The 16,117-nt window shown below is 34.4% G+C and overlaps 2 protein-coding genes across 2 annotated transcripts; both read right to left on the reverse strand.

The window, feature by feature from the left end:
• Window positions 1-6,547: 6,547 nt before the first annotated feature.
• LOC131622262 (uncharacterized) lies at window positions 6,548-8,350 on the reverse strand. The gene is made up of 8 exons (XM_058893289.1): window positions 8,213-8,350; window positions 8,004-8,093; window positions 7,868-7,882; window positions 7,505-7,772; window positions 7,307-7,419; window positions 7,121-7,220; window positions 6,698-6,777; window positions 6,548-6,607 (listed from the first exon to the last, which is right to left on the reverse strand). The coding sequence occupies exons 1-8, from the start codon at window positions 8,348-8,350 to the stop codon at window positions 6,548-6,550; spliced, it is 864 nt and encodes a 287-aa protein (XP_058749272.1).
• A 1,698-nt stretch (window positions 8,351-10,048) lies between these two features.
• Window positions 10,049-10,723, reverse strand: LOC131622263 (secreted RxLR effector protein 161-like). The gene has a single exon (XM_058893290.1). The coding sequence runs from the start codon at window positions 10,721-10,723 to the stop codon at window positions 10,049-10,051; it is 675 nt and encodes a 224-aa protein (XP_058749273.1).
• Between the last annotated feature and the right edge of the window lie 5,394 nt (window positions 10,724-16,117).

Here is a 16,117-nt window from a genome sequence, read left to right on the forward strand (position 1 = left end):
TCTTTAAATTTCCTTTCTTATTTTCATTGTTATCGTGTGGTAGTAACAATCTTGTTCATCAAGATTGATAGAAATTCATCATAGGTTTTGGTGGATTTCTAACAGGCTTATACTATAAAGAATATGAATCTTGGATAGTTCAAGATCAATCTTTGGTCACTTGTCTCTTATCTACAACTGTTAGGAGTGAATTATTAGTATTTTCATGTGTTAAAATAACTACAGTTTGATCTGAAGTCCAGCTTATTGTATGATTTTTAGTGATTTTATGTTTAGAATTGAACTCTAGGAGTTTGATGCTAATTGTAGAGCAAATTGAATCACTTTGGGTGTTATTTGTGCAGGTATTAAGGCTGTAAGGCAAAGACGAGGAAACACGAAGGCGTAAGGACACTGGATACGCAAAATCACAAAGAAGTGGGATAAAACAGAGGCTGAGCCGCAGCAAAACTGGGCGAGACACGCCAAACCTTCAGGTCCCAGTTCGCGCCCCGCTAACCGGTGTCGCGCCGCGGGAGCTTTGTAAAAAGAAACTTTGTCATAAAAAGAAGCTCTAATCCTCATAAAGGAGAGATTTTTGGTGAGCGAAATTCAGAGAGCATTCATATTCCAGAGCTGAAAACAACATTCGACGGAGAATTCAACATCAATCGAAGACATTCCCTTGATTAAGATGAATCCCTCTATGAAGTTTTGTGTGTTCTTCATGTCTATGGAGGGCTAAACCCCATTGTGTTGAGTTTAAGGTAGTAGTTAACCTATGAATATGCAATAACTTTGATTAATTCCTGTGAACAATTGTTTAAGTTTTATTATCAATAAAGAACCTTGCTTTTATTTTATATCATCGTTGAACTATCAATCGAGAGATAGGGTTCATACTTTTGCCCTAGGTTTTTATATTGACTTGTTCTTAATTTTCAAAGATGGGATTGTGAATAAGTTTTCATAAATCATTGTGTTTAATTCCCTTTATCCTTATTGTTATTCTGAGAGATCGAATATCGTACCGGTAGAGGTGGTTCTAAATTGATCTTAGACATGAGGTCAGTTTTGAGGATGATTGAAGATAATAGCTTATATAATGGTTCACTTGTGGATTAATTGATCATTGCATACGAATAGGTTGATGAACCCTAGAACTCAACATATTCATCACCATTGTTACTCACTCTTTAAGCTTTCAGTCAATTAATTATTACTTTCTTATACACACTTTTAGACTAAATAATCAAAACCAATGCTTTTTACCACTCATTATAATTTGACTATAGAACGGCAATACTATTGACTCAGTCTCTGTGGATACGATATATTAGAAAATATTTACCCAAAATACTTTCAACAAAATGGCGCCGTTGCCGGGGACTGGTGTCAATATTGCACGCATTGCAATAGTCGTATTATTTTTAGTTATTTACTTAATTTTAGATTTTTTGTTTAGTTACTTAATTTTAGATTTTTTGTTTAGTTACTTAATTTTAGATTTTTTGTTTAGTTCCTTTATTTTAGATTTTTAGTTAGTTACTTTATTTTAGATTTTGTTATTGCAATAGTCTTTTAATTTTGATTTTTTTTATTATTTTTTATCTTGTTATTTCACTTGGTTGCTAGTTTTGTAGATTTTTGTTTGTCGGAATGTTGGACCCAAATATAAATGTTGCGATTCATGCTCAAAACGAGATCCTAACTCAACGAATGGAGTATCTCCTTCAAAGTGTGTCACAGTTCACACCTCAAGTTAATGAGTTTCATGATATCGGATGGTGCACGCCGGAAGATGCGATGGAGTATCATATGGCTAACCATGAATATCAACAACAAAGGCTTTCACACTATAATCAAGGTTATCAAAGAGAACCCTCTGAATTAGAGCAAACCATGAATCAATTCATGCAATTCTCTTTAGCCATTCAACAAAACCGGGAAACTCAAGATGTTCAACTTACCAAATTCTTAACCGAGCAAAACATAAGTCAAGTCTCAACTTTTCAAAACCCTGCGACTTGTGTAGAAACTTGCAATACTACTTCTATAAGGAGTGTAAAAGTGATTAGTGAGGATGTTGGAAAGAAGAGAGTGGAGGAGGAAGTTGATGACAAGGAAGATGTTGTTGAAAAGGATAATATAGAGTATGTAAACATCAAGAAAAATATAGAAGTTGAGTATGAGCTCTCAATGAAGCTACCTTATCCAAGACCTCCTAAAAAAGTAGATGATGTGTTAGTCAAAAGAACAAAAAAAGAGGATATAATCAAAGAAGTCGTGAATGAGTTAGAAACTTCAAAAGTTGAAACTTTTTCAAAAGAGAATATGGTGGACTTAGAGTTGAAGAAGAGTAGTAATGCAAAGGAGCATAAACTCTCATTGGAATTACTTCCTCTACAAGTTCCTAACAAAGAAGGGAATGAGAGTCATTACTTTCGGCCAATGGAAATGTTTAGCCGTTTGCAAATCACCATCCCATTTTTAGAAGGTTTAGAGTTAAAGTCAAAATGTGTCAAATTCATCAAGGATAGATTCTCACAGAAGAAGAAATTAACGGATAAGGAGGTTATCTCTCTTGAGGAGAGGACAAAACAAATGAAGGAAGAGAGATCGCGAGTTGAAGTGGTAAGAATTAAGGATGAAGAAACCAAACAAGCAAACATTAAATACTTTTAGGGCTTCGCATTGGTAAGAAAAGTACCAAGAAAGCGAGACAATGGTTGATGATTCAACCATGAACCGTCGAGCCATGCGACGTTAAACGAGGCGCTTCGTGGGAGGTAACCCACACTTCTAATGTTTTATTTTGTTTTTTTTATTTTTATTTCAGGAAATAATAAGGGGACCTTTCTGGTGAAAGCTAGGAAGAAGCAATTGATATGGAAATACCCTTTGTGAGTCAACCCTCTCGGGCTTGTTCTGAAACATTGAGGTCAATGTTTAGTTCAAGTTTGGGGGTGGATTTACTCTTTTGCATTTTTCAATTTTCTGTTTATTATTTGTTTTTTTATCCCCAGTTTAGAATGAGTAGTTTCCACAGCATAATGAAAAGCTCGAGTGAAACAATGAGAATGCCAACAATGGAGCAGCATGCATGAAAGTGGTAGTGAGTGGAAATTTTTGAAAAATTAATTTTTCTTTTTCTTTTTCAATAAAAGTGACAAGGCAGGTATGAATTTTCGAGCTCTGACTCTTAGTGTGTGCATGAAACTTAGGTTGTTAGTAAATACCAATAGAAGTTCTTTATGATACACAATTTTTGTTGGATCAGCTTAGCCTTAACCATTGTGATGAAAGCTTTCCATTGTTTACTATATTCAGGAGACCATCAATTACTTTGACATGTTTGTATTTTGCTAAACCGGTTGTCGCATCGTTTTGTGAAAATCTGTGAAAATGACTTAGGCACTTGTTTGAAATTGAGAGTTTCCTTTAGCCTATTCCATCTTAAAGCTTATTTTTTCTGTGAGAGTGTGATCCTTTTCTAACCATTCTTTGAGACTGAGGTCAAGATAAATATCATAATATGCACTAAGAAAAACATCTGGTGAGTTTTTGATCTCAATAAAAAGTTTTGTTTTGGACCATCAACCATAAAATTTGGTGATGTGTTTTCTCTTTTACCTTTATAGAAAGTAGGGGAGCATTCATAGAATCTGAATACAGGTTGATCTCCAAGTTGGGCAGATTCATAATCAAAAGAAGAGTAAGTACAGGTGGTGTTTTGCAAAGAACAAAAGAAATTCGTAGCTTGAGAATAAAGAAAAACAAAAGAAAGACAATGTTGGAACCTATAAAGTTGGGAAAAAAAGAAAGAAAGAAAATGTTTGAAGAAAAGAAAAGAAAATATCGAGCTACGAAGGAAAAGATGAACGGGTAAGAAAGTAATGGCCTAAAGAAAAAGGAATGAGTTGTGAATAGGATGCTTCCCTATAATAGGAACAACCTTTGAATATCCTTTTTTCTTTGAATCTAAACCACAATACAACCCTATAAAGACCTTCCGATTCTCAGATTTCACAGGACTTGATGCTAACAATACGGTTAACGTATGATATGAATACTTGTTGATTTAATTGTTTGGATGAGTGTTTAACCCCTTTTTTATTCATCATACTTTTTGATGAGAGTGATTAGTGCTGATTCAACTGCGGTTGTGTAGTGTTTTGAACTTCTGGAGGTAATTTCCTTTCAAAATTTGTTTCATGTGCATGTTCTGAGTTTGCAGGGAGATGAATAGTATCTGATTTGATCACTGAATTGAGCCATTTGAAAAAAATCTTTGAAAAACTTGTTGCATGATTGTTGGTATGTGTTGTTGTATTCACTAAGGTGAGTAATTTTATTTAGGGACAAACAAAACTCTAAGTTGGGGAGAGTTTGTTAGGAGTGAATTATTAGTATTTTCATGTTTTAAAATAACTACCATTTGATCTGAAGTCGAGCTTATTGTATGATTTTTAGTGATTTTATGTTTAGAATTGAACTTTAGGAGTTTGATGCTAATTGTAGAGAAAATTGAATCACTTTGGGTGTTATTTGTGTAGGTATTAAGGCTGGAAGGCAAGGATGAGGAAACGCAAAGGCGTAAGGATACTGGTGGAGACGCAAAATCACAAAGAAGTGGGATAAAATAGAGGCCGAGCCGCAGAAAAACTGGGAGAGACGCGCCAAACCTTCAGGTCCCAGTTCGCGCCTCGCTAACCCGTGTCGCGCCGCGGGAGCTTCGTAAAAAGAAACTTTGTTATAAAAAGAAGCCCTAATCCTCATAAAGGAGAGATTTTTGGTGAGCGAAATTCAGAGAGCGTTCATATTCCAGAGCTGAAAACAACATTCGACGGAGAATTCAACATCAATCGAAGACATTCCCTTGATTAAGATGAATCCGTCTATGAAGTTTTGTGTGTTCTTCATGTCTATGGAGGGCTAAACCCCATTGTGTTGAGTTTAAGGTAGTAGTTAACCTATGAAGATGCAATAACTTTGATTAATTCCTGTGAACAATTGTATAAGTTTTATTATCAATAAAGAACCTTGCTTTTATTTTATATCATCGTTGAACTATCAATCGAGAGATAGGGTTCATACTTTTGCCCTAGGTTTTTATATTGACTTGTTCTTAATTTTCAAAGATGGGATTATGAATAAGTTTTCATAAATCATTGTGTTTAATTCCCTTTATCCCTATTGTTATTCTGAGAGATCGAATATCGTACCGGTAGAGGTGGTTCTAAATTGATCTTAGACATGAGGTCAGTTTTGAGGACGAATGAAGATAATATCTTATATAATGGTTCACTTGTGGATTAATTGATCATTGCATACGAATAGGTTGATGAACCCTAGAACTCAACATATTCATCATCATTGTTACTCACTCTTTAAGCTTTCAGTCAATTAATTATTACTTTCTTATACGCACTTTTAGACTAAATAATCAAAACCAATGCTTTTTACCACTCATTATAATTTGACTATAGAATGGCAGTACTATTGACTCAGTCTCTGTGGATACGATATATTAGAAAATATTTACCCAAAATACTTTCAACAACAACCTCTGAAGCAATGCTACCTCGTGTTCTTTCATGTAAACATGTGTATGCATTTTTGGACAAGGTGCACAAGTATTTCAATTCTCAAATGAAAACTCAAGTTCATTAATTAAGATCATGATTAAAATCAAGCAAGAAGGTAATCGTTCAATTTCTAAGCATGCTCTTTGAGTTCAAGCAATAGTTAATTCCTTACTAGCTATTGGTGATCATATATCTGAAAGAGATCAAATAGATGCAATACTTCAAGGTTTTCCAAGAAACACAATCCTTTCATTATGATGATCTATGGCTAGGTGGAACCAATTGATATATGTTTTGTTAACTTTCATTTGTAGTTAGTCCCACCTTAATCAGAGTTAAAAAGTCCAAGATATGATTAAATTACTATATATACGTCATGATGTAACATGATCTGGAAATTCACAAGTTTTTCTTCTGTATCAAATATTGTCAAAATTCATATTTAAACCATGTATTTCTCCTCTAAATATATTAAAAACACTAGAAACTACTGATAAAATATCATGGTGATAAATTGTCATCACTAACTAGAAAATAAAGTTATGTCAGTCACTCCCAACATTATGTTACGATTTCTAAGAGAGGAATTTAATGCACTCATTGTAACTCTCTATTTTTTTAATTATATTATTTTATTTGAGTACTTTACTAATTTTATTAATATTTTGAGTATGTTAGAAATTGACCTCAATTATGGTGTTGCGCATTTGGGAAGCAGTTAGTTCAACATTTGTGTACACTCCCTGTCCCACAGAACAAATGTTATCTGAAATCCTTCATTGGCAGCTTCAATTAGAATTTTGTACATAAGAAACAAATCCCGTCAGAAATCGATAATTGAATGAGAAGCATATTCACTATGTTGGAGAATCATGAGGCTCACCTAAAAATATCTGTTTCAGTATTGTGGTCAGCACCACAGACATAAGGTGGCTATCACCCTTGGATACCCTTGGGCATTCATGGCAAGCTTGGTAAAACTAGCCTCCATGTGCAGGTATGAGTTTCTGAATCTTATCAACCGTGACACAAGGATTGGTCTGAAAGGTAGTATTCAAGATCATCATAGAAAATTATAAATGTTGTTGAGTATTAGACATATAAAACGGAAAAAGGGTGTAAGTACATACGTTTTTCAGCTTGACAATTTCACTTAGAGGCAGAAGAACAGTCTTGTACATAAATTTTTCATATGGGGTCAGTTGAGAACCTGCAGAACCTTGAGAGAATTGTGAAAGTCATACTCTGGCTTGATGTACCGACCAACGAAGTTGTTGTTATGCTAAGTAAATTGGCATAAAAAATACAATCAATATGGAGTATCTATAATGTATAAGAAGGAATAAAAATAATGCATATATGACATATCCCCAAACCTATTCAAAAACTCCTTAATATGAGGTAGATCACCATTTATGTGCAACTTTGTGACATTAAAAGTGTTTGAAACACATAATGGGTATTTCCCTAGTTTAAAGTAGATCATGGTTACTTAAAAAAATGCAATATATTAACCTAGGAAGAAAACTTCAATATCAGTTAAGAATAACAACCTTCTTCTTTGACCTTGGCATATTGCAAAGCAATCAACGTTGGTGTAGGTGAATCCTTTTTCTGTTGCTGGTATTCATGAAACTGCAAGGCATATCCCTCCTAAAGAGTAAAATTGATAGTGTTGTTTATAAAAGATGAAGATAACGTGTGAGTGTAGGTATAATAAAAATAAAAGTATTAGATACAAAACTATTGAACTGAACAAACCATAAATCTTTCAAAACCAAGTTGATCTGTTGTTTTTTGGAACCGGCGTGAATTTGTGTGTATCCAATATCTGTGACCATTCCTATCAGATCTTCGTAGACCATGAAAGGAAAAAACATTAGAATTTATACATAATATATACAAGTTTGTGATAGTATGTAAATATGTCTGCATACCTATGAAGACATCTTTTTTCCATTTTCCAGTAAGAATATCAGTAAATGGTGTGAAGTTGAGCGATTTTGGTGGTATTTGATGTTTATTTTGGTCACCAACCGATGTGCCACCCATAAAAGTCAAGACATATTTATGTTTAGAGGGTTTGAACAACAGTTCATTCAAAGAGACATGAAAATTGGCTATTGTGTAAGTGTTGTCAACAGTTAACACAGAATTAAAAGCTTGTTTTAAAGAAGTTGGGACCTTGCAATGGATATCAGAACCCTTGAATAAAAAAACCAAAAAATAAATAAGTTTCATAAGACCAAACTAATATTATAAACCAGATAAAACAAATAGAAACCTCATAAACAATAAACCAGAAGACATGAGCCCTACACCAGAACAAATAAAACATAGATAACATCAGATAAAACACAGATAACAAATATATCAACAACATCACGTAAACCCTAAAACTAAAACCACATATAACACCAATATAAACAATAATACCATATAAACAATAAAAGCAGAGAAAATAATATAAACCTCATAAACAATAAAACCACATATAAGAGAATTATCAACAACATCACGTAAATCCTAAAAATAAAAATCACACATTACAGCAACATAAATAATATCATGCAAACCATCAAAATATCAAAGCCTTCAGCTTTTATTATAATCAGTCGGCATAAAAAAGCGAAAAAGATGCTTACTTTCTTGTCAACTAGAATCATTTTAAAATGTTCCTTACTCCTTGATACCACACTCCATTTGTGATGAACACAAACTGATATTCTCCAGAGCTCCTTGCTTTCATTGATGTCTTTGACATTTTCAAACGGTTGTTCCATATGGAAATGAGAAAATGCACTGATTTGATGAGAGAGAAAGAGGAATAGAAGAAGAAAGTTGAAGGTGGAGTTCAAGAGTCAGAAGAGATAGAGGAATAGAAAAAGGTGGTTTTTATGAGAGAGAAAGAAGGTGGCGTGAGTGTGTTATGGAAGTGAGATAGTTTGGCAGAAAATTTTGGTCTTGGGGGTAGGGAAAGTTTGAATCTTGGTAAAAGTGTTTTTAGGTTACAAAAATGTATTTTTTTCAGTTACATTTTGTCCCACATGAACTATGTAGCAAGAAATTTTTAAATTTTGTACACAAATAAAAGTAACTATGATTGAGTTCTAACTAAAAGTACAAAATGGTTACAAAAAATATTTTTTTTTGGACACAAAATACCCTTAATTTGATGAGGTGGAGGACAAAGGCAAAATTTTGTTTTGGTGTTTTTCATCACAACTAATTTTCTTATATTATAGATTATTCTTGAATCATTTGCTAGACATATAATATTATAAAATCAATGATATGTTAGATTAAATATTTATTTATTGTTCTGGCTTTTATAAAAAAAAAACATTACTAAAGAATGAAATTTAAGCATATATTTCAACAAAAACAATTACTGTAATATTTAATTTTAAACAACAAAATCTTAGATTTAATTTAACTATTTATTCTTACGTTTTCATATATATATATATATATATATATATATATATATATATATATATATATATATATCACAAACAAATGAAATTCTCAGTTAATTGTACAATTTAATCTCAAATGATTATTCCAAAATTTTACAGTATGTTGTTAATTTAATTTAAGTGTAGAAGAGTTACTCCAAATCAACTATTGCTTTTTATTAATTTAACGGCTTTAAATAATTTTTAATAATTTGGAGTAACTCTTCAACACTTACTCTTTAAGTAAGAATATCTCTCCTTATATATATTTGGGTCTCTCTTTTATGACATTTATATATAATATTAATATTTTAGTACGCCTTCTTTCTTGAATACAACCATTCTCTCTCTTTCTCTGATTTTCCTTTTCTATTTCTTATCTTTTATAATTTGAAAATAAAAGACAATCTGAATTTGCAAAGTCTTTTACTTGTTTTTTATTTTCTCTTCTTATGAAATCTCAAATTCTTTTGTTTTTGTATTAACGTTTTAAGTTTGTTGATACCTTGATAATACTAACGAGTTAATGATATTAATTTTTTTGTATTGACTAATAAAATTTACAAATATGAGAATTGATGATAATATTATTGAAAAAATGGTACCCGTATCATGTTTTCTGAAACTTTACACGTCTCACCCGGCCCGGTAACCCATAAAATTGAAAAACCATCAACCGTAAGAAAAATTGGATGGTATAGGGTCACAATAGATCAACAGTGGTTTGGACGATTAGGATTTTGGACCGGAACCCGTCTAACTCGGCCCGTTTTGCCCATCCCTACTAGCGCCCTTACCACTAGGCGGAGACACTTTTGTTGTAAATTTCTCACACAATTTGTATTCATTAAATTTCTTTATAGAAGATACTTTAATGAATATCAGTTTTAATATATGTGGTCTTATACTTTATCAGTACAATAGTCTTATACTTTTTCAATATTCACATGCTCAAGAGATATGACTTTGTCTTCAACGAGGTTTCTAATAAAATTATGTCTGATGTCAATATGCTTAGTCCTACTATGTTGAATAGGATTTTTGGAGATTGTATTTTGACAACATTTGCTTCATCCACACAAGTTGAGAACAACTGCTACCTGTTGCTATGTTCTCAACTTCAGTAGTGAAAAAAGATACACAATTTTGCTTCTTGCCGAACCATGAGATCACGTTGTTTCCTAGAAAGAAGCATCCTCCAGATGTACTCTTTCTATCATCAACAATTCTAGTCCAATCAACATCACAATAACCCAATAAAATAGAATTTGAGTTATGTGAGTACAGTATCCCATAGTCACATGTACCATTCACATATTTCAGAATCCTTTTGACTTGATTGAGATGATTTACTTTAGGTTCTGCTTGATTTCTAGCACATACTCCAACAGGAAAAGTAGTATCTGATCTGTTTACCGTAAGGTAGATAAGGCTAACTATCATGCTTCTATATAGAGTTTGATAAACACTAAACTTTTTTTCATCCTTGGATAGCTTCAAATGTGTATGAGCAAGAGTTCTTTTGTGACTAGCATTCTCCAACCCAAACTTCTTCACAATATTCTTTGCATATTTTCTTTGGCAAAGAAAAATATAGTCTTCCATATGCTTGATTTGTAATCCAAGAAAGTAGGTTAATTCACCCATCAAACTCATCTCAAACTCAGATTGCATTTGCATGACAAAATGTTGGACCATCTAATCTGACATCCCATCAAAGACAATGGCATCCACATAGATTTGAGCTATCATAAGTTTTCCATCCTTCTCTTTGACATAGAGTGTCTTATCAATTCCTCTCTTTCTATATCCGTGATTGACGAGAAACTCAGTCAACCTCTCATACCAAGTTCGAGGAGCTTGCTTCAGACCATACAATGCCTTATTTAGTTTAAACATATGATTTGGAAAGGATGGATCATCGAAACCTTTTGGCTGTTCAACATACACTTCTTCATTTAGATAGCCATTCAAATAGGCACTCTTTAAATCTATTTGGAATAACTTGAACTTTAAAATGTATGCCACTCCAAGTCTGCAACATTGACGATGTCAAAAATTTTGATAGAATATGCATTAAATCGAAACTAATCAGTCAATTAGAAGCAAACAAACATCGTACTAAGAAAGGAAAACAAGATAATGGCACAATAAAACAACCATCAATTTAACGTCACACTAAGACGAGGAAATCACAAAAAAAACTAAAATATATGTAAAATCACTTATTTGAATGAAAAGGAACGAAAAAAATTTAGAAAAAGAATTTAGAGGAGTGATTTTGGAGAAAAAAATTGACCTAAAGGGTCTGTTTGGTTCAAATGAGAGGGAGGGGGAGGAGAGAGATTTTAATTGAGGGAAAAGAAGAGAAGGGGAGAGGAGGGATTTTATGTAGCTATATATATGTTTGGTTCAAAAGAGGGGAGGGGGAGGATGAATTTTGTTTAAAAATATGTTTGGTTCACAAGGGGAGGAGGGGAATTTTAATAATAATTTACAGTTTTATCCTTGTAATTTTACGAGGATTGTTTTAAAAAAATTTTTACGAGGAGCTAAAACCTGAAAATAAATTATTTGTTAATATAATAATATATATTTTCTCCAATCAACCTTTTCGCCTTTGGCTCCGATTGACCTTGTTTCTCTGTATACGGTGTAGTTTTTTTTTAAATGAAGCTTTATTAAAAAACGAAGATTGATACAAAAGAGATAGAGGGGACATAGACCAAAACTCTATCAATAAGAGACGAACCTAAAGAATGACAAACCGAGCCGATTCTTTACAAAATCTTCACGAATATTCTCAGTAATAGAAGAAACCCAAAACGGAGACTTGAAAGCCTTGACAACCGCCACTGAATCCGTTTCCAACCAAAGATACTTCCAGTTATTCTCATGGGCGAACTCTATTGCAAACATCGCACCGGAAAGTTCGGCAATGAGCGAAGAAGAAATACCTAACCGAATGGAAAACGCACCAAGAAACCCACCCTCACTATTACGCACAATCCCACCACAAGCAGAGTTTCCCGAAGGAGCAACAGTAGCCCCATCACAATTGATTTTAACCCAACTCCTAGGAGGGGGTTCCCAAATAACCTCAACAATTCGCGGAGCTCGGGGAGGCCGGATGATTACACGCGAACTCTTTAGAATTATGAAATCCTGCATATCCAAGTGAGATCCAGTCGCGCTATTTCCAGCTATGGAGACCACATCCAAAATACAGGAGATGTAATAAGAAACACTAGTGCTAATGTTTTGGAATTGTACCTTGTTTCGAGCCTGCCAAATGATATTAAAAACAAAAATAATAATAGCACCATGTAATGCTCTAAACTGTCCTGCTGCCTTCTTGTTGAAAATCTTTTTCACATCTTCCCAGCTATGGATCAAATCATTAAGCCGAAGCATCAAACCGACCCAAGCCCAAATCTGAGAAGCAAACTTGCAGAGAAAAACAAGTGGTGAGAAGTTTCTTCTTCTTCTTTACAAAGATCACACCTAGACGGGAAAGCAAAACCTCTTCGTTTCCATTGATCGTCTGTGGCTATCTTATTGTGCAACAATTTCCAAACCATACACGATTTTGAAGGAGGAATTGATTTGGACCAAATCCAACGCCACCAATTTAAAAGAATACCTCTAGGTCTCTTGAAATCGTAACACATTTTTGGAGTTAGCTCACCATACACATTTTTGTAGCTCGTGTTTGATGAACCTCATTTTCCTCTTATCAACCTAATATATATTTTTAAATCAATATTTATTTTTAAATTTAGGGATAAATAACCTTCACCCCCCTGCCATATAGGCGAGTTTTGAGTTTGCCCCCTATTAAATTTTGTTTAAAGGATGCCCCCTTATAAAACCCAGATTACAAACTCACTAACCCCTACACGCATGTGACACTGAGTTGGCTAGGTATTATCCCTGTTGGCATTTAATTATTTGCTGACATGGAAATGAATTATATATTGTTGGTAATTGGAAAATTAGTTTTCAGATTCATTCCCAAAATTGTGCTCTCCATTGTTCATCGTTGTTCTACTTCATCTACTTCATCTGTCCTGTTCTTCCTCAACCAATCATCGTCCCAGCTGCAAGGAGTATGTCGTCTAGGAAATCGATTGGAAGCAGCACAAGCAATACATTTTCGGGTCCCCCCAGATGCGGCTGTGACCTAGCTATGAAGATGTGAGTTTCGTCGACAGCTAGAAACCTAAATCGCAAGTTCTGGAAGTGTCGCAATGTTGGGGTAAGTTTGAGTTTGAATTTCTAGCATTGTTGAACATGTTTCTTTCTTCTCTCCAATGTTTATAATCAGTAGGTTTTGGGTTGTTTATACCTGTTTCCTTTGTCTTTATGCAGAATGAGAATAGCTGCGAATTGTTTATATGGGATGATGAATATGGAGACTCACTAAAATGGAATGGTAATATTCAATGGGACTGTAAAATCTGTGCCAAAACGGAAAAGGAGTTACAAACAGTTTTGAAGAAATTATCGAAGGCCAAGTTGAAGGTTGAAGAAGAGAGGAAGACTGTTGTTAAGCTGAAGATTACTCTTGTTTTATCTTGGCTGTTGTTTGCATTTATGTACAACTTAATGTAATGGTCAAATTTATCTTAGGTTGAAGTTTTATGTAACTGTCAAACAATTGATGTATGAGATTAGCTACAATGTTATGAATGAAATTGTTGATTTATGTTCATTCCAAATTGGTTGAATAATTTGATGACTCTTGTTAAGCTGTTAAGCTGTTAAGCTGTTTGATTTAGTGCACCAAAAGTGTGCAATTGTCATTACATAATATTGTACCAAAAGGTAGATCCTGTCATTACAAACCAAAACACCAAAAGTGTGCAATTCAAAACAAGAGTACCAAAATAGTGAACCAAAATAACAAGTTACAAATAACATTCTTCTTCTTAGCCTAAAGAGCATAAATAGACTAGAGATCATTGACAGACTTCTTCTTAGCCTTCTTAGCAACCTTCCTTGCACCTTGAGCTTCATTGCAATCTTCTTCTTCACTTAAAGTTATTGGTTGATCCTCTGCACCTCGACCAATGATTGGTTTTTTAAACCAGAAAAGTTTGATCCTATCACTTTTCCTCTTTCTCTTTGGGATGGATTCCTGCTTGACTTTCTGTTTGCCCTTGCTGATTTTGTTTGGTACACTTTTGGCAGAGCTTGTTTGGACATCTTGACTGATGTCTAGTATACTTGCAAGCATCTCATCAGTGATGTCTCCAAATACATCAGCAGTAGAGGCAGTCTGTGTTGCAAGTTCAGATTGACTTGGGACATCATCAAGGGCACCTGTTTCAGCTGCACTTACACCAGGTTCAGAATGACTTGGGGCAGTCTGTGTTGCAAGTTCAGTTTGACTTGGGACATCAACAAGGGCACCTGTTTCAGCTGCACTTATACCAAATTTTGCCTCAGTTTGACTTGGTCCATCAACAGGGGCACTTGTTTCACCTGCACTTACACCAGACCTAAGCTTCTTCTGCTACAATACAAACAATAAGCTACAATAAGCATCAGAATTATAAGCATACAAATCACAGTAAACATTAGGATGACCATTACCTTTCTCTTCAAAGCATTAGGATGTTGTTCCTTGCTCTTGCATGATTTCACATTGTGCCCAACTTTATCACATTTAGTGCATCTATATGCTACACCAGGCAATCTTCTTCTAGCCCCTTCCTCACCTGTTTCTCTAATCCTTTGTTTCCTAGGTCTTCCTGGACCTTTCTTGTAGTTGGGGGGTAAAAGATCCTCAGTCTCAACCTCAGGCCACATTTCCTGACCATTGATAGGGCTCACAGCAAAACCATAACATTGTGCATATTTATCCCTAGAGTAGCATTCATCTACAAACAGTTCTGCATTTTGTTGTCTAAAGCTTAGTGCTGCAACTGCATGCCTACATGGTATGCCCACTAACTCCCAGAAGTTACAAGTACAGGACTTTCTAGTAATATCTACAATAAACTGTTGTTTGTTATAGGAGTGTGTGACTTGAAATTTTTCATCCATGGCCCAAGTAGGTAACCAATGCCCACTCATAGCCACTTCAGTGTCCAATCTTTTCCTAGGTATTGGCATGATAGTGTGTGGCCATTTCTCAAGTTTCAATGCAGAGTTACTACACCTGTTCATCAAGTATTTTCTAATCCATTCACACATGGTTAGAATGGGTTTGTCTCTAGCTACTAAGATGGTTGCATTGAAAGACTCAGCAATGTTATTCATTAGTACATCACACTTAGAGTAAAAACTAAAAGCATGCTTACACCAACTTTTTGTAGGCACTCCCATTAACCATGCCCAAGCCTTTGGATCTACTCCCTTAAGTTCATTCATCTTTTGCTGCCATCCTTGTTGGTAAGTAGCCTTGGCTGCTCCCATCATGATGTCTCTAATCAATGCACCTCCTCCAAACTTCTTCTTGAAGTTTGCATAAAGATGCCTTAAACAAAGTCTATGCTCAATTCTTTCTGACATCTCCTCGAAAACAGCTACCAAACCCTGTCAACCAAAGTGTATGCTCAGTTACTTTACAAAACTACAAAATATTACAAAGTTAAAGATTTATAAAGTTCATACTAACCTTTTGCTGATCTGAAATAAACACATATCTATTATCCACACCAACATCTTCCATTAGCAACTGAAGGAACCATTTCCAGCTTTCCTTTGTTTCTGTTTCCACAACACCAAAAGCCAATGGAAAATACTGGTCATTGGGGTCTCTGCCAACAGCTATCAGCAATTGCCCTCCATATTTGGTCTTCAAATGGCACCCATCCACCCCAACAAATGGTCTGCAACAATTTATGAATCCTCTTTTACACCCATCAAAACAAAAATAAAATGAACCAAACCTTGGCTGAATGGTTGGGATTGGTCTATCAATGTTAATCTTCACTGTGTTCCCAACATTTACTCTTTGAAGCTCAGCAGCATACCTCCATAAGTTAGCATATTGGTTGTCTGAATCTCCCTCAATTATCTTCTTAGCAATCAACTTTGCTTTCCAGGCCCTTCCAATAGTTATACCCACTGAGTGATTTTGCC

This window comes from Vicia villosa, unplaced genomic scaffold (assembly GCF_029867415.1).
Source record: "Vicia villosa cultivar HV-30 ecotype Madison, WI unplaced genomic scaffold, Vvil1.0 ctg.000029F_1_1_1, whole genome shotgun sequence".
Taxonomy (NCBI): Eukaryota; Viridiplantae; Streptophyta; class Magnoliopsida; order Fabales; family Fabaceae; genus Vicia; species Vicia villosa.

Coding starts and splice junctions, on each gene's coding strand:
- LOC131622263 (XM_058893290.1), bottom strand. CDS start 10,723: ATGGTCCAACATTTTGTCATGCAAATGCAATCTGAGTTTGAGATGAGT.
- LOC131622262 (XM_058893289.1), bottom strand. CDS start 8,350: ATGGAACAACCGTTTGAAAATGTCAAAGACATCAATGAAAGCAAGGAG. Junction 7,420..7,504: donor GAAAAAAGATGTCTTCATAG/GTATGCAGACAT, acceptor TGGTCTACGAAG/ATCTGATAGGAATGGTCACA. Junction 6,608..6,697: donor AAATTGTCAAGCTGAAAAAC/GTATGTACTTAC, acceptor ACTACCTTTCAG/ACCAATCCTTGTGTCACGGT.